The sequence below is a fragment of the Stegostoma tigrinum genome, chromosome 38, assembly GCF_030684315.1.
Source record: "Stegostoma tigrinum isolate sSteTig4 chromosome 38, sSteTig4.hap1, whole genome shotgun sequence".
NCBI lineage: Eukaryota > Metazoa > Chordata > Chondrichthyes > Orectolobiformes > Stegostomatidae > Stegostoma > Stegostoma tigrinum.
Genome location: NC_081391.1, coordinates 13,062,911 through 13,089,839, shown reverse-complemented (window position 1 = coordinate 13,089,839; position 26,929 = coordinate 13,062,911). Strand labels below are relative to the sequence as shown.

The 26,929-nt window shown below is 45.9% G+C and overlaps 3 protein-coding genes across 3 annotated transcripts; all 3 read right to left on the bottom strand.

Moving 5' to 3' along the window:
- Positions 1-3,783: 3,783 nt before the first annotated feature.
- LOC132206390 (ferritin, middle subunit-like) lies at positions 3,784-7,934 on the bottom strand. The gene is made up of 4 exons (XM_059640481.1): positions 7,833-7,934; positions 5,926-6,072; positions 4,404-4,529; positions 3,784-3,939 (listed from the first exon to the last, which is right to left on the bottom strand). Exons 1-4 carry the CDS (start codon positions 7,932-7,934, stop codon positions 3,784-3,786), a joined length of 531 nt encoding a protein of 176 aa, XP_059496464.1.
- Positions 7,935-12,380: 4,446 nt separating this feature from the next.
- LOC132206552 (ferritin, heavy subunit-like) lies at positions 12,381-17,575 on the bottom strand (the record flags this gene model as incomplete). Its single annotated transcript, XM_059640760.1, has 4 exons — positions 17,474-17,575; positions 14,492-14,638; positions 12,987-13,112; positions 12,381-12,524 (listed from the first exon to the last, which is right to left on the bottom strand). Coding segments are annotated over exons 1-4 (519 nt in total), but the record flags the coding sequence as incomplete, so codon positions are not given.
- A 2,597-nt stretch (positions 17,576-20,172) lies between these two features.
- LOC132206464 (ferritin, middle subunit-like) lies at positions 20,173-25,553 on the bottom strand. Its single transcript, XM_059640657.1, has 5 exons — positions 25,452-25,553; positions 23,131-23,277; positions 21,528-21,653; positions 20,930-21,067; positions 20,173-20,292 (listed from the first exon to the last, which is right to left on the bottom strand). The coding sequence occupies exons 1-5, from the start codon at positions 25,551-25,553 to the stop codon at positions 20,173-20,175; spliced, it is 633 nt and encodes a 210-aa protein (XP_059496640.1).
- Between the last annotated feature and the right edge of the window lie 1,376 nt (positions 25,554-26,929).

Here is a 26,929-nt window from a genome sequence, read left to right as displayed (position 1 = left end):
TGGGTGACAGTTGACTGAAAATATTCAACATGGCGCTCAGTTACGAGTGGTGTACCTCAAGGGTCTGTTCGGGGTCCTCTTTTATTTATGATTTTGGTAAATGATTTGGATGGAGGAGTGGAATGGCGGATTAGTAAGTTTTTGGAAGATACGAAGGTGATTTGACTTGTGGATAGTGTGGAGTGCTGTTCTAGGTGACAAAAGGACATTGATAGGGTACTGAGTGGGGCTGAGAAGTGGCAGATGGAGTTTAACCCTGAAAAGCGTGAAGTGATTCATTTTGGAAGGACAAATTTGAAAGCAGAACACAGGGTTAACGGAAAGATTCTTGGCAGTGTGGAGGAGGAGATGGATTTCGGATTTCATGTCCACAGTTCCCTGAAAGCTGCCAGTCAGGTGGATAGAGTTGTTAAGAAGGCATGTGGTGTGTTAGCTTTCATTAATAGAGGGATTGATTTCAAAAGCTGTGAAGCTATGCTCCAGCTGTACAAAAGCCTGGTTCGGCCACATCTGGAGTATTGTGTCCAGTTCTGGTCACCTCATTCCAGGAAAGATGTGGAAGTGTTAGAAAAGGTGCAGAGGAGATTTACCAGGATGTTGCTTGGAATGGAGGGAAGATCTTACAAAGAAACGTTGAGAGAACAATGGCTTTTCTCTTCAGAACAAAGGATGAGAGGTGACTTTATAGAGGTGTACAAAATGATCATAAGTATAGGCAGATTAGACAGCCAGGGACTTTTTCCTAGGATGGAGTTAGCTATTATGAGGGGGCATAGTTTTGAAGTGAGTGGAGGTAGATATAGGGTGGATGTCAGAGGTAGATTCTTTACTCAGAGAGTGGCTGGGGCGTGGAATGCATTGCCAGAGAGTGTCGTGGATTCGGCCTCGTTACGGGCAATTAAGCGGCTCTTAGATAAGCATATGGATGATAGTATAAGGTAGTGGAGGTGAGATAGGCCTTGGGTTTCGGATAAAAGTTTGAAACAACATCGTGGGCTGAAGGGCCTGAACTGTGCTGCACTGTTCTAGGTTCTATTTTCTAAGAAACCATGGGCAGAGGTCAGTCCTAATTCATGTGCTCATGGCTTTGAGACCAAGTCAGAGTCTGGGAATTCTGTTGTGAATAACTCTACTTCAGACTTTTCAGAGTCTGTCCACCATCGATAAGACTGAAGTTGGGAATAATGCTGGAGTAGTTTGCAATTTTCCAGCTCAATGCCGCCCCAGTGACACTGATGCAGCTCCAAGTAAATCCGTCACCATCCTGACTTGGAATAATATCAGTGTTTGTGAGTGAAGATCCCAGAAGCCCCTCCTCAGCAACAGCAGCAGCATCATTCCGGTCTCTCCTACACCAGGTGGACTGTAATAAGCAGCTCATCACCACCTCCTGAAGTGTAACAGTTGCTGAGCACTAAATGTAGCCTTGCCGTTGGCACACTCAAGATTGACTGTATATAAAAAGCATGCTGGGACAGGGTCGGGGGGGCGTCCAAAATTAGAGGGCATCGGTTTGAGGGGAGAGGGGTAAGATTTGATGGGGACATGAGGGGCAACATTTTCATACAGAAGGTGGTGTGTATGTTTAGAACGAGCTGTCAGAGACAGTGGTGGATGTAGTTAGAATTACAACATTTAAGTGACATTTGGAGATTTACATGGAAAGGCATGGTTTAGAAGGATATGGGCCAAAGGCAGGCAAGTGGGACTATGTCAGGTTGGGAAACCTCGTCAGCATGGACCGGTAGGACCGAAGGGTCTGTTTCCGTAAGAAATGAGTCATTCACTCTAATTCTATGCAACAGAGTGTTCCTGTTTTTTGTAACTTTTGGATGGCAGGGTATTTTAATGGTCAGCATTACTGCCTCATAGTGCCAGGGACCTGGGGTCAATTCCAGTCACGTGTGGAGGCTGCACATCCTCCCCGTGCCTGTGTGGGACTCCTCCCACAGTCCAAAGACATGCAGTTTATTTTGGACTGGCCGTGGGAAAGATGGCGTAAGAAGGCAGGGTGTGTCTGAACAAGATGCTGTTCAGAGGATCAGTGCAGACTAAATGGGCTGAACAACCTCTTCAGAGGATCAGTGCAGACTAAATGGGCTGAACAACCTCTTCCCGCACTGCAGGGATTCTACACCCAAGACTCAAGATGGTTTAAAATAAAACTCTACGTGGTGGAACAAATACATTCAGTGCCTTAAAGACCCACACCCTCAGTGAAGGCTGCAGTGTGCACTCGCTACAACACTCCCTGAAACATTCCCCAGGATGTCTCTGATAGCCCCCTCCCTAAACCACGATCTCTGACACCTCAAAAGATAAAGGAAGCAACCATTCAGGAAAGTCAGCATCTGCAGGTCTCCTCCCTGAGTCACACTGCTCCTTCAATGTGATCGGGTGAAATCAACCTGCATCAGGAGTAACGCTCCCCGTGGGGGAAGCTCAGAGGAACAAGGGAGCAGCTGAGTGCGCTCAATGCAGGCTTCAGCAGCAAGAGCCAATCAAATGGCAGCATTTAGCCATGAGCGTTGCTGTGTTATTCCCAGGTCACTGTTATCCTGCTGTCGGTGCCATTAAGCGCATCCAGTTCAGGTGAATTTTTTCAAGCAGACTTGTGCTGAATATTCCCATCTCTGGGCTAGCTGGCCTAAAGTTTATTACTAGGCGTGGTGGGGTTTTTGACCAAGACTTGGCAGAGAGCAAGAAAGTAAACGGAGCAAAGCCACATGAGGACAGCTTTGGATTACTCCTGGGAAATGGTTCCCCCAGTGTGAGCTTTCTTGTCGAGCTACAATGGGTATTGAATCCATATCGCCTGGGAGAGCAGCGCACGTTCCTCAGGCGAAGGAACAAATGAACTGGTCATTGTGAGCAACTGCTGATGGCTGTCCTGAGGCAGGCAGTTGGTGGTCGGGGTCAGGAGGCCACAGGGCTGGTCTGAGCTTGAACCTCAACTGGGTCTCAGTGAATCGAGGATGCACTGTCCGGAAAAAGTAATAACATTGATTTGAATAGAATAGATCAGGTTTGTCAGATCCCCGTTGCTCAGTTCAATTTTATTGCTCCCAGCATTGCTGGTTCCTCCACAAGGCTAGAGCGGGGACGCTGCTGGATCTCTTCCCTTAAGCTCTTGTTGAGGCAAGCTGAGCCAGCTGGCACAGAATTTACATTGGCATCAACTTGTGATTTGTGTGGACTGTAGCAATAAGTCTCGGTTGGTGGAGGTTGACAGGGAAGCTATTGCTAAGCAAACTCGACATGAACATAAAGCATCCAACAGCCCTGTTTCAGTGAAAGTGGGTGTCAAGTCTTTCTTTCGGCCAAGCAGGGGTGTTTTCTCTTTTGAGAGCAATGAAAATTTTAACAGCACATGTATTCATCATACCTGGGTGTGAGATAATAGTACAAACTGATTTTACACCCAACAGGCCCCAACCTCAAGTTCTGGCTGGAGGAATAACTTGGGTTCCTAACTTAGAGGAAGTTCCACAGGAATTCCGAGACTGATGCTGGGGTGGTGTTGGAGGGAAGACCAGGGAAATATTTTGTCAAATTAATAATTTCATTAGCCAAAATTACAGGCTTGAAGCTCTCAAAAGCTCTTTAATATCAAGGGTCTCAATGATGGACAATAAGCAACATCAACACATTTTATTCATTCCTATTCAGCTGGTACAGCCATTACATTGTTTGCTACAAGCCCCTTCTCCCTGGAAGGAGACAGATTGCATAGGGTGAAGTGAGGAATACATTCAGACCAAGCAGACAGTACTCCAGGCCACACTAACTGCTGTCCTCCAGGGAGAGCCTGTCAAACAGGTACTCTCCCATCCCATTCTCAGGGGTTCCCAGGCGCTTCAGGTTGGTGATGTAGTCCCCGAGTTGCTTGATGATCCTCACCTCCTCATCCAAATAGTGGGTCTCCAGGAAGTCACACAGCTGCAGCAGAGGAATATGACACTTGGTACATTAACACTATCCAAGACAATTTCAGAATTCCCACTGCAAGACAGACTTAGCCATGACTAGCTCTGGACAGCCCTGAAAAGCGAGCTAACACCTGGAGAATTTGTGCCAGTGAGGACAACATGTCAGCTGCTCCATCTTGCTGTTTGTGAAATGGAGCTGAGTTGGATTGTGATGGACAATGATCATTCCACTGCAATGATGCTAATGAAGAACTCAGTGGCCAACGTCATTTCAGCACTTCCACTAGATTATAGATCAAATTCCCCTTATCCCTCATTGTAATCAGTATGATCCCAAGTGATCAATGTGACAATAGTTCAGGAAAGTAATGGATGGAAAGTGTTACTTCAGTGAATTTCCAATCCACACAGACCAACCAATGAAACGTTACCCTGAGAGTCTAGCAGTGATGTGAATGAGGAGGTGAGGCTTACATGAGGGTCAGTCTGTGCTGTGGCGAGTTGGTGTAGATCCAGCAAACTCTGGTTCACATTCTTTTCCAGATCCAGGGCAACCTGCATTGCCTGCAGACTGTTACCCCAGTCATCCCTCTCTGGCTTCTGGGGATGGAGAGAAGGACAGGTAAGCTTCAGAAACAGAATCCCTGCAGCATGGGAGCTGGCCATTCACCCCATTGAGACCATAACTGCTGAAGAGCATCCCATCTGGTCCCATTCCCACCCTGTTCGTGTAACCTGCATTTCAAGTTGCCAATCCTCTTTTCTACTGTGTGGGGAAGCCATGCTTTGGGATAACGTTTAAATTCTCGTCACAGGCCAGAACCAAACTGGTGCCCCTGGCACTGAGTCAACAGTGCCAACCACTGAGCCACTGTGCCATCCCTGAAGTCCAGATAAAGAAAACATTAGCTACTTGGTGACTCCTTTCACCTTGCCCCATTTATCCTTGACCTGAAGCCGGAAGTTCAGGAACATATCCTTGTACCACAGGGAATAAATATGTACCAGATTAGTCATTTGCACCAGTGTCCATCTGCTGGAGTCTTAAAAAGGATATTCAGGAGTGAATCCCAAGGGCTGTGGGGAAAGTAGCGGTCGTGTCCCAAGCTTCGGTTGACAAGGCTGAGGTTCAAGTCTCACTTGTGCTTGTGGCCTCATACATGCCCGAGCAGCATGGTCAGAACCATCATTACTTGAATTCATTGTGGGGGGCAGTAATGTGCTTACAATAAACACAGGGTCATCGATCCCTCAATGCTCACACAAGGCAAACTGTGTGTGAAAGGGGACATAGGCCAAGTAACATGTGTTAGTTTGGGGCAGGGTTGTGAGGAACAGCACAGGGACAAGTCCTTTGAACACATTTTATGAAAATTGTTCTTCCGGTCTCTGCTGCATTCTATCGTTGGCTCACTGGTCAGAAGGACAGGATGGTACTGCAGGGGGTGCTGGTGAGGGTCCCCAGGTTGTTTCCCCAAGACAGAAAATCCATTGAGGAGAGAGATTGGATGGGCTGGGGGTTTTCCTTTAAGCAGGTGAGGCTGAGGTGGTTGTTTGATGGAAGACAAGGAAGTCTGGACAGTAGATGGGGAAAATGTCTTCCCCATGGCAGACACTAAGACCAGAGGGCACAGGTTTGAGGAAGCAGGATAGAGGGGATTGGAGGAAATTTGGTGGGTGTGTTGGGGAACGGAAGAACAAAGTGCTGGAAACGGCTACTGCAGCACTGTTTAAAAGGACTAGCTGGGCGAGTGCTAAACACTAGGGTATAGTAGGGCCTGGACCAAGTACAGGGTGAGTACAGTTCGGTCTTTGCTGCATCAGCATAGGCCTGGTGGACCAGAGGGCTTGCATAAATGCTGATGGATGAGAGCAAACAGGGAAGCCAAGCAAAAGAACTTCTCACACTCGCTCAGGATCTGAAAATCTTGTCACTGGAGATGACACCGCAAGAGCAGCCATTCCCCCCTGCACTCCCCCACCACCCAACCCCAACCTTCACATCCTGGAGGAGGACTCGGCCTCCACGCTGATTCTGGAATTTCAGCAGCTTTTCTACATGTTCCCGCTTCTCCTGGGACTGATCTTTGAAGAACCGGGAGAAATGGGCGAGGGCAACATCGTCCCGGTCAAAGTAGGACATCTGGAAGATCAAGTTAAAATTACATCAGACATCACTGGCTCACTCCCCATTCCAGTTCTCAACTACAAGACGCAAGGCACTATGTTTTGCCTTTGGGGAAAACTGGAAAAAAGATGTTGAAACCCTGCTGTAGTCAACGACTAGTAGGGAGCATGTTTTCTGCAAACCCAGGATCAATGAGATTGGGATGTAAGTGTACACATGAACTCTACAAAGGTGTGCTGTCTCCAGTATGGAGTTTGGCACTAAGATAATGCCGAGGAAAGCCTGCCCAGTAACAGCCTTTGGATCGTTGCAGCAGTGGGTTATTGCTCTGCCTAAATAGTGCAAACTCAGGCTGTCAAAAACTTGCACCAAGTCACATGACTGAAACAAATTGCAAGACAAATGATCAAATGTCAACTATTAGTGGCCTGTAGATAACGTCACTAGTGAAAACAGTAACCTGGAAAAACACTTGCCCTGACTTTACCCAAACAGGCAAAAAATCCTGTAGGTTTTCAGCCCATGTGACTCATATCTCAACTGTCATGTTCACAATTCGATGTTAGGGTTTAAGAGCTAATGCTCGCTATTGGAAGCATCAGCTAAGAATTACATTCTGGGGAAGGACTCCTGTAAAGTTACTTTAATCCTCAAATCCAAAAACCAGTCAGGCAAGCAAATATCTGTGGTTTCAGTGGGTAGTTACAAGTTGTGGCAGAAGATAGTCGGGATTTTATCCTTGGGAAACATGTGCCAATAGAGTTGGGACACAGTGATTAAACCCCAACAACTGGCTCACCAATAAAGCGGTCCCACCTCCCAAGTGAGGCTTATAGGGACTTAGTCCTCATTACAAGACAACTTCCTTCCAATAGGCACAAGCCCAGAGAGAGATGAATATTCCCCGTGTGTCTGTAGAAGGGGAACTACAACATGCAAGAAGCAGACACCATCCAGGACAGGGCAGCCCACTTCATGGGGACTGCATTCACCACCTCCTTTCACGGTCCATTACCTACCAGGTCCCCTGCAGCACTCACCAAGGTTACTTCAACACATACCTTCCAAGCACATTCTACTCTTTGGAAGGGCACAGTCACATCACCACCGGGATAGAGGGGACATTTTGTTTTAGGTCAAGCTAAATGATATGGGAACAACCTCCATTTCTTCAATGTCACTGGGCTCATAGCCTCAGCACATTCCCGCAGCCCCAGTGTGGGGTGGGGTGGGGAGGAGAGGGGGCAGAGAGGGGATCCAACATTTCTCACACACAGCAGATCAACTCTCAGTGGGGACGGGATAGGCCACACCCACCTCTTGAATAAATACAAGTAAAGCCAAGTCAGCCTCAATGAAGGAGATCCACATAAAATAGATACCAGTCACAGACTAGCCTCAGGTTTGTTCAGACTAACAAGGGCCACTGCAACAGGGAAGTTATTGTTATAGTCAGTGTTAAAAAAAATCAGCATGTTTGTTTAGGACCACCACAGAGATCAGGCAAATGAAGTCAGGAAACTTGTGTCAGAAAGAAAACAAAAGCAAGAGGCTTTTACCCTCCAGATACCACTGAAGGCCAACTGGGACCTGAGTTAACATACATCAGTATCCTACACCATCGTGATAGTAACACCACCTCTATCCTGAACTGATATTTAGGTAGGAGCCACAAAACCTCAATCTACTAGATTGTCAGCTTCACTAGAGGCCAGGCAAAGAATTTACTTCAACAGAACAGATTGATATGTTTAACCCCGAGAGACAGCACTCACCAAAGACTGATAGAGATAGGAGGCAGTGAGCTCCACATTAATCTGCTTGTTGACAGCAGCTTCACAATCCTGGTGATAGTTCTGACTGATCTGGGAGGCCATCTTGTGACAATAAATTTCTTTTATTTTCCTCACCACCAAAATAACAAAATTAGGAAGAACAATCAACATCATTCCCGTGGGACTCTATTTATACCCCAGGGGCAGACCCTCTTTTTATGAAGCAGGAAATGACATCATCAGTGATGGCCAATCACTCTTGATGATCAGTTGATCAGCTGCCACGTCCAATCAGTGCAGGATGGGAACTGGATCCAGAAACGAAACACAGTTGACAACTGGTCGATGATGGAATTGCTGAATGACCTTTGACCTCCTGTACAAGTGCACATTCTGTAAATGTATTTGCCACAAAATGACAATAAAATATACTCTAAACCTTCACTTGTGTATCTGAGGTTGTGCATTAAGACTCAGTCATCACAGATTTGCACAATTTCGTCGGATTGTTAATCTGAGGGAATAGTCGTCATAACTTTTGAACGTTGGTGTTGGAGCCATAGAATATAGAACATAAAACATAGAACATTACAGCACAGTACAGGCCCTTCGGCCCTCGATGTTGTGCCGACCAGTCATACCGATATGAAGCCCATCTAACCTACACTATTCCATGTACGTCCAGATGCTCGTCCAATGACGACTCAAATGTACCTAAAGTTGGCGAATCTACTACCGTTGCAGGCAAAGCGTTCCATTCCCTCACTACTCTGAGGAGAGAAACTACCTCTGAAATCTGTCCTATATCGTTCACACCTCAATTTAAAGCAATGCCCCCTCGTGCTCGCTGTCACCATCCTAGGAAAAAGGCTCTCCTTATCCAACCCTCTAATTATTTTATATGTTTCAATTAAGTCACCTCTCAAGCTTCTTCTCTCGAATGAAAACAGCCTCAAGTCCCTCAGCATTTCCTCGTAAGACCTTCCCTCCATACCAGGCAACATCCTAGTAAATCTCCTCTGCACCCTTTCCAAAGCTTCTACATCCTTCTTATAATGGGGTGACCAGAACTGTACACAATACTCCAAGTGCGGCCTAACCAGAGTTTTGTACAGCTTCACCATAACCTCTTGGTTCTGGAACTCAATCCCTCTATTAATAAAAGCCAAACCATTGTATGCCTTCTAAACCACCCTGTCAACCTGGGTGGCAACTTTCAAGAATCTGTGTACATGGACACCGTGATCTCTCTGCTCATCTACACCATCAAGAATCTTACCATTAGCCCTGTACTTTGCCTTCCAGTTACTCCTACAAAAGTGCATCACCTCACACCTGTCTGCATTAAACTCCATTTGCCACTTCTCAGCCCAGCTCTGCAGCTTATCTATGTCTCTCTGTGACCTACAGCATCCTTCGTCACTGTCCACAACTCCACTGACCTTAGTGTCGTCTGCAAATTTGCTAACCCATCCTTCTACAAACTCATCCAGGTCATTTATAAAAATGACAAACAGCAGTGGACCCAACACCGACCCTTGCAGTACACCACTAGTAACTGGTCTCCAGGATGAACATTTCCCATCAACGACCACCCTCTGTCTTCTTTCAGCAAGCCAATTTCCAATCCAAACTGCTATATCTCCCACAATTCCATTCCTCCGCATTTTGTACAATAGCCTACTGTGGCGAACCTTATCGAACGACTTGCTGAAATCCATATGCACCACATCAACCGGTTTACTCTCAAATACCTGTTTGCTCACCTTCTGAAAGAATTCAATAAGGTTTGTGAGGCACGACCTTCCCTTCACAAAACCATGCTGACTATCCCTAACCAATTTATTCTTTTCGAGATAATTATAAATCCTATCCCTTGTAACCTTTTTCAACACTTTACCAACAACTGAGGTAAGGCTGACTGGTCTACAATTACCAGGTTGTCTCTACTCCCCTTCTTGCACAGGGGAACCACATTTGCTATCCTCTGAACAGGGGAATGACCTTTGCTATCCTCATCTTTGTAAAATGCCCTGATTTGGTTGATATGAACATTTTCCTATTTCTGTGCAGTAACAGAATAACGTGCTTTTGGATCGTCTGCTACAGGCAACCGATGTCCTTTGTAGATCCATTCTGAATCTGCTGTGATCACCGTGACTTAGGGTCGCATGAAGCCCAGTTTGAAAAGCAAGATGCTAAATGTGCTGAGTGCCTCTTATACACAGTAGGCCTCAGGGTTCTGTGTCTCAGCTGCTGCTAGAAATGTATCGCACGTTGAACATTTCTGTCTCCATGTTTGGTTTTACATTGTTGAAGTTGAATCAGCGCTTAACGCCAGCATGTTTCCAAGGTGACAGTATCTGTTACAGTTTTCATTGCATTCTGTAGAGTGAACAGCTCAAAAACTGGGAAGTCAGAGGCAGGGAATTCTGTTGTGATTACACAACTTGTAACTTTCCAAAGCCGGTCCACCATCAATAAGACTGAAGTTAGGAGTGAGTAATGCTGGAACAGTTTTCAATGTTCTGGCTGGAGGCAGCACCAACAACACGCAATGGAGCTCCATGTAAGTCTGTCACCATCCTGACTTGGGAAAATATCCCTGTTTGTGAATGAAAATCCCAGAAGCCCCTCCTCAGCAGCATCATTCCGGTCTCTCCTACACCAGGTGGACTGTAATGACCAGCTCATCACCACCTCCTGAAGTGTAACACTTGCTGAGCACGAAATGTGGCCTTGCCCTTCGCAGACTCACGCTTGACTGTATACAGTAAGCATGCTGGGACAGGGTAGGGGAGTCCAAAACTAGAGGTGGTAGGGGCAATGTTTTCACACACAGGCATGTGGGGTTGGTTGGTGTGTGTGTGGGGGAGGGGGGGGGGGGGAAGCTGAAGAAGAGCTTTTCCCACAGAAAATGGTTTAGGTCAAGAATGAGCTGCTATATGAAGCAGGAGAAGTGGGTGCAATTGCAGTTGTTAAAAGACATTTGGTGATTTCCAGGGAAAGGGCTGGTTGAGGGAAACGGGGCAAACACAACTAGTTCAGATTTGGAACACTGCTCGGCCTGGACAGTTTGAGCCAAACAACCTGTATCTCTGCTGTAGGACTCTGACAGTATGCAACAGCATATTCCTTTGTTCGGTACTTTAGGGTGAGACAGTGTCTCAGTAACGAACACTTACCTCACAGCGACATGGGATTTATTACAGCCTTAGGGCACCCTGGGGAGTTTGTACATTTACAGTGTCTGTTTGGTTTCCCACCCACCATCTGAACTATTTGCTGGTCAAGTGGATAGGCAATGCTAAGTTGGCGATATTGACAAGGGGCAAGCTGGATTAGCCATGGGGAAGACACAGGGTTAAAGGACTGGGGTGGGACTGAGCAGGATGCTGGTCAGAAGGTTGATGCTACCTGGGTCAAATGGCCTCTTGCCAGAGAGCAGGGATTCTATCACGAATGATAGAGACTGGGCCAAACAACAAGGATTTTTGTGATGGAACAAATATATTCAGTACCTTAATGACCCACACTCTAAGGCTACAGTGTGCACTCACGCCAAAACAAGACAATCTCTGGGCTGTCTCTGATCACCCCCTCCCTAACCCATGATCAGACACCTTGAATGATCAAGAAAACAGTTGTACAGCAAAGTCAGCATGTCCAGGCATCTTGACTGAAGGAGACAGTCCCCAACTTCCCCAGAAATCCCTGCTCCCTCACTGGGTCAAAAAAAATTTCATCAGCCCATGGAAAGGTTCCAAGAAACAAGGCAGCAGCTTTTTGTACAAACCCTTCAACAGTCAGAGGCCAGTTGTAGCTGCAAGCTTAAACCAAATGTGAGTATTTTGAACCATGGGCTATCATCCAAGCCCCAGGTCACCAATCCTTGTATTTATGGTATCAAGAGCATCCACTATCAATCAAGTAGCCCCAGAGAATCTGGAGATGATTCTCTGGAATGTGACTGTTGAGAATGTTTGGGCTGAATTTCCCCAGCTCAGGGCTGGTGGACTTCCAGTTATGGGGAGGGCCTGAGCCCTGGGCGAAGGAAAGAAAGCTAAAAACTGAGGAAGCCCCTTTAAGGAATTTTGGATTCCTTCCGGGGAAAAACAAATCTACGCAGTTGAACCAAGAAAGTTCAGAAAACCCAAGGGCCCCTGGGAGGAGCAGCAGACTTCAGTGACAAAGTGAACTGGTCAGCAGGACCACCAGTTGATGGTTGTCGTAAGGGTAGGTCACAGGCCCCATTTGAACCACAACTGGCTCCCATAGGCCTGGAGTCTGTCCAAAGGGGTTGGGGAAAAGCAGTGGTCAAGTGAGGCAAGAAAGCTTGATTGACCAAAGAGAGGTATCACTGGTCTCAAAATGATGCACAGGAACGGAGATCAAGAGATCATTTTATTCATTTCCATTTGGCTAGTACAGCCATTACATTCTTTGCTCCAAGCCCCTTCTCCCTGGAAGGAGACAGATTGTCCAGGGTGAAGTGGGGAATGCATTCAGACCAAGCAGACAGTACTCCAGGCCACACTAACTGCTGTCCTCCAGGGAGAGCCTGTCAAACAGGTACTCTCCCATCCCATTCTCAGGGGCTCCCAGGCGCTTCAGGTTGGTGATGTAGTCCCCAAGTTGCTTGATGATCTCCACCTCCTCATCCAAATAGTGAGTCTCCAGGAAGTCACACAGCTGCAACAGAGGAATATGACACTTGGTACATTAACACTATCCAAGACAACTTCAGAATCCCCACTGAAAAACGTGCATATGGAGGGAGATTGTCAGGGATGACTAGAGCCAACGCCTGGAGAAATTGTGCAAAGAGGACAACTGCTTTTTAGCTGCTTCATCTTGCTGTTTATTTACTGGAGCAGAGTTGACTTGATGGACAAAAGTCATTCCACTGCAGTGGTTCTGAATGAGAATTCAGTGACCAATATCCCCTCAGTCCTCCCCATAGGTTTACAAGTTAAAATACATACTTGGACTCAACTGCTCAGCAATGATTTTGTAATCACTATGGATCTGAAGTGATCCATGTCATCTGCACAAAAACAAAGTCTAACTGATTTTCTAATCCACAAAAGACCAACCAATGAAGGTGTTGCCCTGAGGGCCTAGCAGTGAAGTCAATGAGGAGGTGAAGCTGACATGAGGGTCAGTCTGGGCAGTGGCGACTTGGTGTAGATCCAGCAAACTCTGGTTCACATTCTTCTCCAGATCCAGGGCAACCTGCATTGCCTGCAGGCTGTTACCCCACTCATCCCTCTCTGGCTTCTGGAGGAGGGAAAAGAAGGACAGTTAAGCTTCAGAATCTCTACAACGTGGATCAGTCTGTAACTGCTCTGAAGAGGATCCCAACTCGTCCTTCTCCCACCCTATTCCTGTAACCCTGCATTTCAGATGGCCAATCCTCTTATACTCTGAGGACACCAACGCAGACATGGGGAGGACATGTCAACACCAGTCCCTCACCAGAGGCCAGATCCAGACCTGTGTCCCTAGCACTGAGAACACTGCTAGCCCCTGAGGCAGCCCTGGAGCACAGCTGAAGAACAGTTCCTTCAGAATTGCTTTCACCTTGCCTGTCGGTCCTTGATCTGAAGGAGGAAGGTGAATAACAGGTCATTGTGGGGGATAATGACAAGATTTGCATCAGGGTCCATCTGATGGAATTGCGAGGATATTCACGAGTGAATCCTAAATGCTGTCATGGTACAGTGGTAGTGCCCCTGTCTCTGGCTGACAAGGCCAAGGTTCAAGTACCACTTGTGCTGGTGGCTTCATACATGCCTGAGCAGGATGATCAGAAACATCACGGCTATTTAATTCATCCAAGGGACAGCGAGGTGTTTGCAAAGTGTGTTGTGCTGCTAACAGTTAAGAAAGGCCCACAACCATAGATCCCTCAAAGTTCAGACAAGGTCAACAGGGTGTAACAGTGACAGAGGGCAAGCAACCTCTATTAGTTTGGTGGGGTGGAACAGGAAGGGGACCAGTCTTGTTACAATTTGTTCTTCTAGTCACCACATTATTCCCTCTTTGGCCTCACCAGTCACCTGGACAGGATGGCACTGCAGGGGGAAGCTGGTGAGGTTCCCCAGGCTGTTGCCCAAGATCCATTGATTGGATGTTAGATAGGCTGGGATTTTCTGTGGAGCAGGAACAGCTGAGGGAGTAACCTGATGTAATTATTGAAGAATAGAGAGTGGCCAGTTGATGGAATGTCTTCCCCATGGCAGACACCAAGACCAGAGAGAAACCAGGTTTGTGGAGTAAGCAGGTTAGAGGGGATTGGAGGAAACTTTCTCTTCACCCTCCTCCGAGGGGTTGTTAGAAATATGAGATGACCCACCTAAAATGTTTGAATGGTGGTGGAGTCAGCTACTCCAGATCAGTTTAAGGTCCAGCTGGACAAGTACTTAGTGCCAGGACAGTGGCCTGTGGACCAAGGGCAGGTAAGTGGGATTAATGTTGTTTAGTGTTTGTGCGGTCAGCATAGACATGGTGGGCGAAAGGGCTTCTTTCTACACTGGATTCAAAAAGGAGATCAAACAGGTTGAACAAAGTTTTGACTCAAATGAAAACCTTGTCACTGACTTGAAACCACACCACAAGAGCAGCCATGACCATCCCATTCCCCACCCAACTCCAACCTTCACATCCTGGAGGAAGACTCTGCCTCCACGCTGATTCGGGAATTTCAGCAGCTTCTCTGCATGTTCCCGCTTCTCCTGAGACTCATGTTTGAAGAACTGGGAAAAATGGGGAAGGGCAACATCGTCCCGGTCAAAGTAGGACATCTGGAAGGGAGAACAAGGTAAAGTCCATTAACAAGTCGTGGGCCAATTTCAGTTCAGAACTACAGGGCTACTTGAGCATTCTCAAAAAGTCAAACTGACAATAAGCTGTTAAGTACCTGATGCATTAACAATTCAGAACCCAGTTTTGAGCAGTTGCTGTTGAATTGGAAAAATCAAAACAATCCCAGCTTCCTCCAGGTAAGCTGTAAATACCATGTGTTTTATTTTGGTTTGAAACTCCTGGCAAATTGCCCAGGAGGGTCTGGCACAGCATTTGGTGAGAACAAGTGTGAATTGATGTTTTTACTGATTAACCTCCACTAGAAATGGGATAAATCTTTGATTGAATAGGGTTTCAAGAAATGCCAAGGGCTGGAGCGCAGGATTTACACCAATAGAACAGCTGCAGGGCACTGTATTGCTGCTTTGGCAAAGACCAGAAAACAGATCCTAGACACTGCAATTAACAGCTAGGAAGGAGCACATTTTCTGCTTAGTCAGGATCAATGCAATTGGATGCACTGTATCTATTAGTTTGACAAGAACTGCAGTATTGGGGTGGCTGGGGAGGCATGAGGAGATAATGAAGGAGGTTAGCTCCAAGAATCTGCCAAGGAAAGCCTGCCTAAGGACAGCCTTTGGATTGTTACTGCAACAGTTTACTGCTGCATCTAAAACAGCTGCACTGACTCAGACTGCTAGCAACTTGTACCATTACACATGAAAGAAAGACTGACAAAAGAAACTGATCACATGACAAATATGACAGTGATCTGCAGATCAACTACTCTCTAGACAAGATCCCTCATTAACCTGGAAAAACCACTGTTGACTTAATCCAACAGGCAAAGTCCTGTAGATTTCTAAACCAGGATGTTCACAATTCAATGTATTGAGGTTTAACAGGTCTGCTATTGGAAGCAGCCGGTAACAAGCACATTCTTACGAATCCTGCTGAAAAAAGTTGCTTCAATTCTCAAATGCAAACACAAGCACAATTTATCTTTGCGATTTAAATGTGCAGTTAGAAGATGTAGAATAGTAAGGATTTCATTCCTGGCACATGCTTACAAGGTGTGTTGGGACAGTGGGTCAGTGATTAAAACCCAACTGCTAGCTCAATGAAAGCTGTTCCCCCTCCCAAAGTGGGGCTGACAGGGGCTTGATCCTCATCAGGAGGAGACTTCCTGCTGACAGGGACAAGCTCAGAGAGCACCCTAAAACACACACTAAGGTTACGTAAACACCTTCTAAACACATTCTACCCCTTGGAAGGGCACAAGCACCCCACCTGGGCAAAGAGGGGCCAGTTAGTTTAGAATCAGGCCAAATACAACAGGCATAAACTTTTTACCATAGTCACTGGGTCAGTACCCTTCGTCCATTCTCAGCCCCATGGCAGTGCTGTGCCTTTGAAAAGCTCCAACACTTGACATACAGACAGCCCACACCCACCTCATGAGTATGAAGAAAAGCAAAGTAGATTTCAAATGGAGATCTGCTTAATCAGATAAGAGTCACAACCTCACCCAGTTTAATCTGAAACTAGAACATAACAGCAAAGTGCAGGCCCTTCAGCCCTTGATGTTGTGTCGACTTGTCATACTGATCTCAAGCCCATCTAACCTACACTATTCCATGTACGCCCATTTGCTTATCCAATGATGACTTAAGTGTACCTAAAGTGGGCAAATCTACTACTGTCACAGGCAAAGCATTGCATTCCCTTACTGAGTAAAGAAACTACCTCTGACATCTGTCCTATATTTATCAGCCCTCAATTTAAAGCTACCCCACCTCATGCTCACCATCACCATCTAGGAAAAAGGCTCTCCCTATCCACCCTATCTAGCCCTCTGATTATTTTATATGTTTCAATTAAGTCACCTCTCAACCTTCTTCTCTCTCATGAAGAGAGCCTCAAGTCCCTCAGCCTTTCCTCACAAGATCTTCCCTCCATACCAGGCAACATCCTAGTAGATCTCCTCTACACCCTTTGCAAAGCTTCACATCCTTATAATGCAGTGACCAGAACTGTACGCAATACTCCAAGTGCAACTGCACCAGAGTTTTGTACAGCTTCACCATAACCTCTTGGTTCCAGAACTCAATCCTCTATTAATTAAAGACCAAACACTGCCTTAATTGCCCTGTCAACCTGGGTGGCAACTTTCAACAATCCGTGTCTATCGACACAGATCTCTCTGCTCATCTACACTACCAAGAATCTTACCATTAGCCCTGTACTTTGCCTTCCGGTTACTCCTACCAAAGTGCATCACCTCACACTTGTCTGCATTAAACTCCATTTGCCACCTCTCGGCCCAGCTCTGCAGGGCTAGAACAAGCCTATTCTAAGCTGATTGCAATAGGAAACCAAGATTCTCAGTATCAATTGGCAGGTTTACTTCAGATCCCCACAAGATTCAAATAGAAACAAGGATACAGGAGGGAAAAGAAAAGCAGTGACTAGCTGATGGTGCTTCCGTTCCCACAATGGTGAGTCCCAATTCATTTTTAAATTAGTTCCCTCAAGTTTCAAACAAAGTCACAGGAAGCGATAATTACCACCAGTCACAGCACCATCATGGGACAGGCAAGTAACTACAAGAACACTCCACCCTCCACATCTCACTGACAACCAACTGGGACCCAAGTTACAGTAACATTAGACACCAAACTATTGTTACAGTAACATCACACTCATCCTGCATTGAGAAAGAGGTAGGAGCCACAAAACTCAGTCTAGAAGATAGACAACTTAATTACATCCAAGGGGAAGAGTTCACTTCAACAGAACAGAAGTATGTTTCACCCAACAGAGACACCACTCACCAAAGACTGATAGAGATAGGAGGCAGTGAGCTCCACATTAATCTGCTTGTTGACAGCAGCTTCACAATCCTCGTGAAAGTTCTGACTGATCTGGGAGGCCATCTTATAAAGGAAACACTTGCTTTATTTTCCTCACCACAAAAATGACAAAGTTAAGAGCAACAGTAAACATCCCTGCCGTGGGACTCTATTTATCCTGCAGGAGCCAAGACTCATTTTATGAAGCAGGAAATGAGATCATCAGTGATGGCCTATCACTCTTGTTAATCAATTGATCAGCTGCCACATCCAATCAGTGCAGGATGGGAATCGGGTCAAAAAATCAATCAGAATTGACAACTGGTTGTTGATGAAATTGCTGAAATGACCTTTGACCTCCCGCACAAGTGCAAATTCTGGAAGGACATCTCCCTGAAAATGAGAATAAAATATACTCTAAAACTTCACTTTTCTATCTGAGGTTGTGCGTTAAGACACATTCATCACAGATTTGCAGAATTCTGTCGGATTGCTATTCTGAGGGATTAGTCGTCATAATTTTTGAACGTTAGTGTTGGAGCTCTTTGAAAAATGGCTCGATTTGGTTGATCTGAACATTTTCCTATTTCTGTGCAGCAACAGAAATAATGTGCTTTTGGATCATCTAATACAGGCAACTGATGTACTTTGTGGATCCATTCTGCATCTGATGTGATCTCCCTGACCTTGACCTTGAAGCCCAGTTTGAAAAGCAAAACGCTAAATGTGCTGAGTGCCTCTTCTACACAGTAGGCCTCAGGCCTCTATGTCTCAGTTGCTGCTAAAAATGTATCGCACGTTGAACATTTCTGTCTCCCAGTTTCGTTTTTCATTGTTTGAAGTAGAACTAGTGATTCACCCCAGCATGTTTCCAAGTGAGCAATTTCTGGTCCTGTTCACATTGCGTTCTGTAGATGGTACAGCTCAGAAACTGCGAATTCAGATGCTGGGAATTCTGTCAGGAAGTACTCAACTCCTGAGTTTCCAAAACCTCCCCACCCTCAATAAGGCGGAAGTTGGGAGTAGTGCTGGAATAGTTTACAATGTTCTTGCTGGAGGCAGCACCAACGACACTCAAGCAGCTCCATGTAACTCTGTCACCATCCTGACTTGGAACAATATCCCTGTTTGTGAATGAAAATCCCAGGAGCCCCTCCTCAGCAACAGCAGCAGCAGCAGCATCATTCCGGTCTCTCTGACACCAGGTGGACTGTAATAAGCAGCTCATCACCACCTCCTGAAGTGTAAGAGTTGCTGAGCACTAAATGTAGCCTTGCCATTGGCACACTCAAGATTGACTGTATATAAAAAGCATGCTGGGACAGGGTGGGGGGGGTCCAAAACTAGAGGGTATTGGTTTGAGGGGAGAGGGGCAAGATTTAAAAGGGGCATGAGTGACAACATTTTCACACATAGTGTAGTGCGTGTGTGGAACGAGCTGCTAGAGGAAGTGGTAGAGGTGGATAGAATTACAACATTTAAGTGACATTTGGAGATTTACATGGAAAGGAACGGTTTCGAGAAAGATGGGCCAAATGTAGGCAAATGGCACTACACAGTTTATGAAAACCTGGTCTGCAAGTTCGGGCTGGGCTGCAGAGTCTATTCCCATGACGTAGTTTGCCGCAGTGTATTCCTTTCCTTTGGTACTTTAGAATGTTTTGGCGGCTCAGTGCCAGGGACCCAGGTTCGGTTCTACCCATGGGTGATGGCCTGCGTGGATTTCCTCCAGGTGCTTGAGTTTCCTCACACAGCCCAATGATTTACAGATTGTCGATCGTGAGCAGGGGCCTGCAGACTAGGTCGATTAGCCGTGGGAAATGTGGAGTTAAGGCAAAGGGGTTGGGTCTAAGGAGGATGCTGTTCAGAAGGTCGATGCAGATTTAATGGGCCTAATGGTCCCTTCCTGCACTTGAGGGTTACTGTAGCCAAGACTTATTTTCACCGAAAATAAATTGCTTTATGTGGTGGAACAAATATGTTGAGTGCTTTTTGACTCTGCAGCACCCCCCCCACCTCTATGAAGGCTGCAGTGTGCACTCGCTACAAAACTCCCTGGAACAATCCTCAGGATGTCTCTGAGAGCCCCCTCACGAACCCATGATCTCTGACACCTTGAAAGATAAAGGAAGCAGCCGTAAAGGAAAGTCAGCATCTCCATGTCTCCTCTCCGAGCCACTTTGCTCCTTCAATGTGATTTCACCCAATCAACCTGCATCAGGAGTAATGTTCACCATGTGGGAAGCTCAGAGGAACCAAGGGAGCAGCTTAGTGCGCTCAATGCTGGCATTAGCAACAAGAGCCAATCAAACAGCAGCACTTAACCAGCTGCATTGCTGTGTTATTCCCAGGTCCCTGTTATCCTGCTGTAAGCGGCAATGAAGCCCTGCATTATAATACAGTACAGTTCAGGTGAATGTCTTGTGCTGACTCCCAGGGGAAGGGGCTGTGGTGAATGTTTAGGCTGGTGGGGGCACGTGGAAAGAAAAGAACGAAGAGGTCGGGTCGGGGGGGGGGGGGTGGAAAAAAAAGAGAAGCGGGGAGAGGCGGAAGAGAAAGAGCTCCAGCCACAGTTTGGGATGGTGAAACCAAAAGTAACAATACTGAGAATATAGTGTGTTTTGGTCAGGGTAGGGCCCAATGGGGAAAAAAAAAAGATATACCAGGCAGTCGAGATTGTTTCACACCTCTGCTGCTTCCGCCAGCTGGATTGAAATCAGAGCCTGCTGGGCCTCTACCTTTAGAGGTTTGTGATTAGGCAGCTGGGTCAGTTGATAAAGGGCTGTCTTCACTTTTTGTTGCTGTCATCATTCAGGCAATAATTGAGTACGCAGGATGGCTGAGGCGGGGAAGAGATTTCAAGGGAAATGTGCAATTGAACACCACTATCCCAAATTCTATCAGGCTGGGTAGAGAAGTCTCTTTGGACGGTGTGGGAGCTTCCTGTCACCAGAGCAAGACAATTTCTTTGAGCTACAGTTGAACCCACCATATCCAGAAGCGCACTAATTGTCCTCTAGAAGAAAGCCAATGCCACAATTGACAAATCCCAACCTTATCCTATTTGGAGGAGAAGCACCTTCAATTTCCACAGGAATAACCAAAAAACACTCCATCTAGTTACGTTCTAATGTGGGGATAGTGAGCGATTCCGTGAAGGGTTGCCCAGTCCAATTAGAAATTGGACCAATCAAATGACAGAAGAGAACTGGCTTCAAGCAAGAGCTATCACCCAAAGTATTCAGAGCTCTGAATGATGGACAATAAGCAAGATCAATACATAATTTTATTCATTTCCATTTAGCTGGTATAGCCATTACATTCTTTGCTACAAAATTCCCTTCTCCTTGGAAGGAGACAGGTTGTCCAGGGTGAAGTGGGGAATGCATTCAGACCAAGCAGACAGTACTCCAGGCCACACTAACTGCTGTCCTCCAGGGAGAGCCTGTCAAACAGGTACTCTCCCATCCCATTCTCAGGGGCTCCCAGGCGCTTCAGGTTGGTGATGTAGTCCCCGAGTTGCTTGATGATCTCCACCTCCTCATCCAAATAGTGATTCTCCAGGAAGTCACACAGCTGCAACAGAGGAATATGACAACTGAGTGCATTAACACTATCCAAGACAATTTCAGAATTCCCACTGAAAAACAGGCTTTACCATACTAGTTCCATACAGCCCTGAAAATTTAGCTAACACCTGGAAAATCTGTGCCAGTGAGGACAATAGGATTTCAGCTGCTCCATCTTGCTGTTTGTGAAGTGGAGCTGAGTTGGATGGTGATGGACAATGATCATTCCACTGTAAGGCTCCCAAGTGAGAATGGGAATTCAATGGCCAATATCACTTCATCACTCCCAATGGATTGCCTTCCAAACTCCCATTTCACTTCATTACTGATCACCATGTAACAACTGCTCAGCAGCATGGACCCAAAGTGATCAGTGCACACCTGTGAATTTCCAATCCACACAGACCAACCAATGAAGTGTTACCCTGAGGGTCTCGCAGTGATGAGAATGAAGTGGTGAAGCTTACATGAGGGTCAGTCTGGGCTGTGGAGAGTTGGTGTAGATCCAGCAAACTCTGGTTCACATTCTTCTCCAGATCCAGGGCAACCCGCATTGCCTGCAGACTGTTACCCCACTCATCCCTCTCTGGCTTCTGAGGATGCAAAGAAGGACAGGTAAGCCTCAAACAAAATCCCTGCAGCATGCATCAGGCCATTCTGCCCACTCATGACCATCTGAAGAGCATCCAACCTGGTCCTAGCCCCAGCCATGTAATCCTGCATTTTTCATGCCCTATCCTACCCTGCACATCTTTGGACTGTGGGAGGAAGCCTATGTAGAGATGTGGTGAACATGTCAACTCCAGAATTAAGCTTGTGCCCCAAGCACTGATGCAGTTGTGCTAACTACTGCCATCCCTGAAGTCCTTAGGAAGAACAGATCAGTTATGTAACAATTGCTTTCACCTAGCCCTTATTGCTTCTTCCGAAAGGAGACTCAATTCACGACCAGGTCATAGTGGGGATAAGAGTTATGTTTGCACAGAATTGTCAGTGCCCATCTGATGGCATCCCAAGGAGGATATTCACAACTTAATCCCAGGGCTCGTTAAGCAGTGGTACTGTCCCTAGGTTTGGAGCATAGGCCCAGGTTGAAGTCCCACTTGTGCTTATGGCTTCATCTCGGACTGACCTGAATGATCAAAAGCATCACTACTATTTAATTCATTGAAGTGACAGCAATATGTTGACAATAAAGGAACCAAGAGAACAAGACTAGAGATATTTCAAGGATCCATAAGTGTAGACAGGATGGGGAAGTTGGCTTCCACAATGCCCTTCCCCATTTCTTGGGGCACAGTACAGGGACTCCAGTCTTGTCACAAACTTTGCAGCATTGGCCATGCAAAGGTGGAATACTGTGTGGTGACCGGAGCCACAATGGCACTGGAAGGGTCACCAGGACGTTGCCCCAAGGCTGAAAAATCCATTAAAAGGAGAGATTAGATCTCTCACTCCAATCCCCAGAGTGAAGTCAGTTGAGATGTTTATGTGATGGCATTTGATTAGTGTGGAGTCTTGATAGTAGATGGGGAGTGTCTGCTATGAGGGGGTGGGGAGAAAGAGACATTAAGACCAGAGGGCACTGATGTGAGGAGTCAGCAGGTTAGAGGAATCCTTTGCCAAGAGGCCAGTGGAAAAATAATATGGGGGGGTGGGGCAGTGGGGGAGCCATCTACTGCTGCAATATTTAAGCAGCTTCTAGACAACTACCAATGCCATGGGGGCTGTAGACCAAGTGCAGTAAATGGGATTAATGTGGTTTGGTGTTTATCAGGTCAGCATGGGGTGGGGAAGCAGCAGGTGGAGGGGAGCCAAGAGGCTTGTTTCTCAGATTTCTTTCCTTTTAGTCAAAAGGAGGGGAGCCAAACAAAACAGTTTTCACTTTCTTTCAGGACATGAAACCACACCATAAGCAGCCATTTCTCACATCTCCTCCCCACTGCCTGCCTTCTCCAACTCCAACCTTCACATCCTTTACCACATGAAAATCTTGTCACTATTAACAGAAAACACCATGAGCTGCCATTCCTGCACACCACACCAGCACCCCCCCTCCCCAACTCCAACCTTCACTTCCTGGAGGAGGACTCTGCCTCCACGCTGATTCTGGAATTTCAGCAGCTTCTCTGCATGTTCCTGCTTCTCCTGGGACTGATCTTTGAAGAACCGGGAGACATGGGCGAGGGCCACATCATCCCGGTCATAGTAGGACATCTGGAAGGGAGAACAAAAGTTAAAGCCCATTAAACACATCATTGACCCCATTTCTCATGCTCAGAACTGGAGGACTGGTTTAGTCTAAAGCAAACTAATGATTCAATCAGCTGAAAATTGTTGACACCTTACAATGTTCACTAATGGTGTTGCAAAGTTAGCCAGCAGCTCCTTTAATTGGAGGAAACCAAACAACCCTAGCTTCTTCCATGTAAGATGCAAATTCAGTGTTTTGGTTTGTAAACCCTGCTGAATTGTTTGGGGGCGTGGGTCTGGCACAGCCTAGATAGAAGAGCTGAATTCACCTTTCTACCATCTAGCCTCCAGAATTGGATGGAAGTGGTAACTGAATAGGGTTTAAACAAGTGCCAGGAGCTGGAATGCAGGATGTGCACAGGGTCAGGCAACTTCAAGTCATTACATGTCTCCCCTGGTGCTGGAGTAGCATGCAGATGCTGGACATGAATATAATGTAGCTAGTAGGTACAGGTCCTCTGCACCCAATTGGATCAGATGTACTGTATTTTTGTTTTACATAAAGCAGCTCTACAAGAGATGGTGTTTGCAGTATGCAGGAGAATGAGGGCGATTAGGAGAATCTTGGGGCTAAAGGAGAGCCTGCCCAGTGACAGCCTTTGGCTTGTTGCAGCAATAGTTTATCACATTTGTTTATGCCATGCACTCAGGTTGCCAGAAGCTTGCAAAGCAAAGCATTAAAATTCACAACTGAAACAAGATCAAATGTTCAGGAGACCTAATGGTATCTGCAGGACTGTGTGACCTATAGATTGACTTGTTCAAAGCTTGAGAGCTCCATTTAGCTTATTCCAAGAGGCTAAACTATTGTTTTCCCCACTCATTTCACTCACTTTTCAACTGAGATTCACAATCCAACAAGTTACTGCTGATTAGGAACAGTCTATTGACATCAAAAGAAGAAGTTGTTCTTTGGTAGAATCCTGGTGAGAAGTTAGTTTAATCCTCAAATACAAACAAAAAGTTTAAAAAAGTGGTTTAATTGGGTAGTTAAGTTGTAGAAGGTGAAGAATAGTGGGGATTTTATCATCATCACACAAGATTCCCTATTGAGTTGAGACAGTGGTCAGTGACTAAAACCCAACAATTGGTTCACTATTTAAAGCTATTCCCTCCTCCCAAAAAAGGTAGTTATAGGGACTTGATCCTCATGTCCCCAGAGAGGACTTCCTTGCAACAGGCACAAGCCCAGAGAGAGATGAATATTCTCCATGTGTCTGGAGAACGGGAGCTACAACATGCAAGAAGTAGACACCATCCAGGACAGAGCTGCCCACTTCATGGGGACTGCATTCACCACCTCCTTTCAGGGTCCATTATCTACCAGGTCCCCTGCAGCACTCACCAAGGGGACCTCAACACCTTCTGAACACATTCTACCCCTTGGAAGGGCACAGGGGCACCACCACCTGGTGGGAGGAGCCAGTTTGTTTTTTCTGGATAAAAGGTAAAGGAATAACATTCATTTCTGGGTCAATAGCCTCAGCATGTTCTAGCAGCCCCCTTTGGGGGTTGGGTTCAGGGGGGGCAGGGGGCAGGCACCTATAACAAGTCAACTTTCTACAGGTTGTGAAGTGATGGATCAAACCCACCTCATGATAGGGTACAGAAAGCCAAAACATAGGAGACCTACTTAAGCAGGGAGCAGCTTGTCTTACCTCAAGGACTTCAGTTCAGCTTAAAAAAATCTGATTTGTCAAATTACTACAACACCTTATTGTAAATACCCAAAATCAGTATGTTTGTTTATTTACATGCACAAAATTAAAACAGATGCATCAAGGCAGATTTAAAGAGGTAGTTAGCCAATGGTTATCACTGATCATTGAAACTTGACAGCAGTTTAGAAAATTATGGAGAGCCACAGCCAGTTATAGGCAATCACAGCCCTAAAAAGGAATTGTAAGATAAATCACAAGATGCTTCACCCTCCACATATCATTGAGACAACTGGGGCCTCAGTTGCTGCATATCAGTATCATATCCCATTGTCACCACATTTACCCTGAATCAAGGAATAGCTAAGAGAGATACAAAAAAAAACAAACAAGTCTACAAGAGTGTTAATCTAGTTTGTTAAAAAAAAACAGTTCACTTCATAACAGAAGTAACTCCAACCCCACAGGGACAGCACTCACCAAAGACTGATAGAGATAGGAGGCAGTGAGCTCCACATTAATCTGCTTGTTGACAGCAGCTTCACAATCCTGGTGATAGTTCTGACTGATCTGGGAGGCCATTTTGTGATAGAAACAGCTTTCCTTATCCAACAAAACCAAATTATAAATATAGAAAGAAAATCAGCTACACCTAAAATAGCAATTCCATTGGGGTCTATTTATACTCCAGGAGAAGACCCTCATTTTTTGAGCAGGAAATGACATCATCAGTGATGGCCAATCACTCTTGTTAATCAATTGATCAGTTGCCACGTCCAATCAGTGCAGGATGGGAATTGGATCCAGAAACCGATCAGAATTGACAACTGGTGGATGATGGAATTGCTGAATGACCTTTGACCTCCTGTGCAAGAACAAATTGTATAAGTTTTTCAACCTGAAAATGAGAATAAAATAGACTCGAGAACTTCACTTTTGTATCTGCGTTTATGTGTTAAGACACGCTCATCACAGATTTGCTGAATTCTGTCAGTTTGTTACTCTGAGGGATTCCTCTTTGTACCTTTTGAACGACGGTGTTGGAGCCCAGTGAGAAATGGCCAGATTTTGTTGACAGTAAACATTTTCCTATCGCTGTGCAGCAACAGAATTCCTGTGCTTCCGGACCATTTAATACAGGAAACTGATGTCCTTTAAGGATCCATTTTGAATCTGCCAGATTGTCATTGACGTTAGATCTCAGAAAGCCTAGTTCGAAAATTAAAACTTGAAATATTCTGAGTGCCTCAGGCACACAGTAGGCCTCAGGCCTCTATATTTAAATGGCCCAGTTGTCAGCTGTTGGAAATATATTGCAGTTCAACATTTTTATCTCTGTATTCAGTTCTTAACAATTTCAAGGACAACTGGTACTTAACTCCAGCATGTTTTGAAGCAGAGAGTTTCTGCAGCTATTTACATTACATTCTGTAGAACGAACAGCTCAGAAACTGGGAAGTCATAGGCTGGGAATTCTGCTGTGAACTTCTCAACTCCTCCTGACTGTCCAAAACCTGTCTGCGATCTTTAAGACCAGAGTTTGTAAGTATTAATTAATAGTGCTGGGATTGTTCACAATTATGGCTCAGTGCAGGCCCAGCAACACTCAAGCAGCTCCATGTAAATCTGTCTCCATCCTGGCCTGGAACAATATCCCTATTTGAGAATGAACATCCCAGAAGCCCCTCCTCAGCAGCAGCAGCAGCATCATTCCGGTCTCTGCTACACCAGGTGGACTGTAATAAGCAGCTCATCACCACCTCCTGAAGTGTAACAGTTGCTGAGCACTCAATGTAGCCTTGCCATTGGCACACTCGAGATTGACTGTATATAAAAAGCATGCTGGGACAGGGTAGGGGGGTCCAAAACTGGAGGGCATCGGTTTGAGGGGAGAGGGGCAAAAATTTAAAAGGGACGGGAGGGACCATGTTTTCACACAGAGGGTGGTGTGTGTGTGT

Excerpts from the sequence above, each read along its gene's own strand:
- LOC132206390 (XM_059640481.1), bottom strand. The coding sequence starts at position 7,934 with ATGGCCTCCCAGATCAGTCAGAACTATCACCAGGATTGTGAAGCTGCT. Across the intron at positions 6,073-7,832 it reads CCTATCTCTATCAGTCTTTG|ATGTCCTACTTTGACCGGGA; the intron begins GTGAGTGCTGTC and ends TTGATCTTCCAG. Across the intron at positions 4,530-5,925 it reads TCCTCCTCCAGGATGTGAAG|AAGCCAGAGAGGGATGACTG; the intron begins GTTGGGGTTGGG and ends CTCCATCCCCAG.
- LOC132206464 (XM_059640657.1), bottom strand. The coding sequence starts at position 25,553 with ATGGCCTCCCAGATCAGTCAGAACTATCACCAGGATTGTGAAGCTGCT. Across the intron at positions 23,278-25,451 it reads CCTATCTCTATCAGTCTTTG|ATGTCCTACTATGACCGGGA; the intron begins GTGAGTGCTGTC and ends TCTCCCTTCCAG. Across the intron at positions 21,654-23,130 it reads TCCTCCTCCAGGAAGTGAAG|AAGCCAGAGAGGGATGAGTG; the intron begins GTTGGAGTTGGG and ends TTGCATCCTCAG.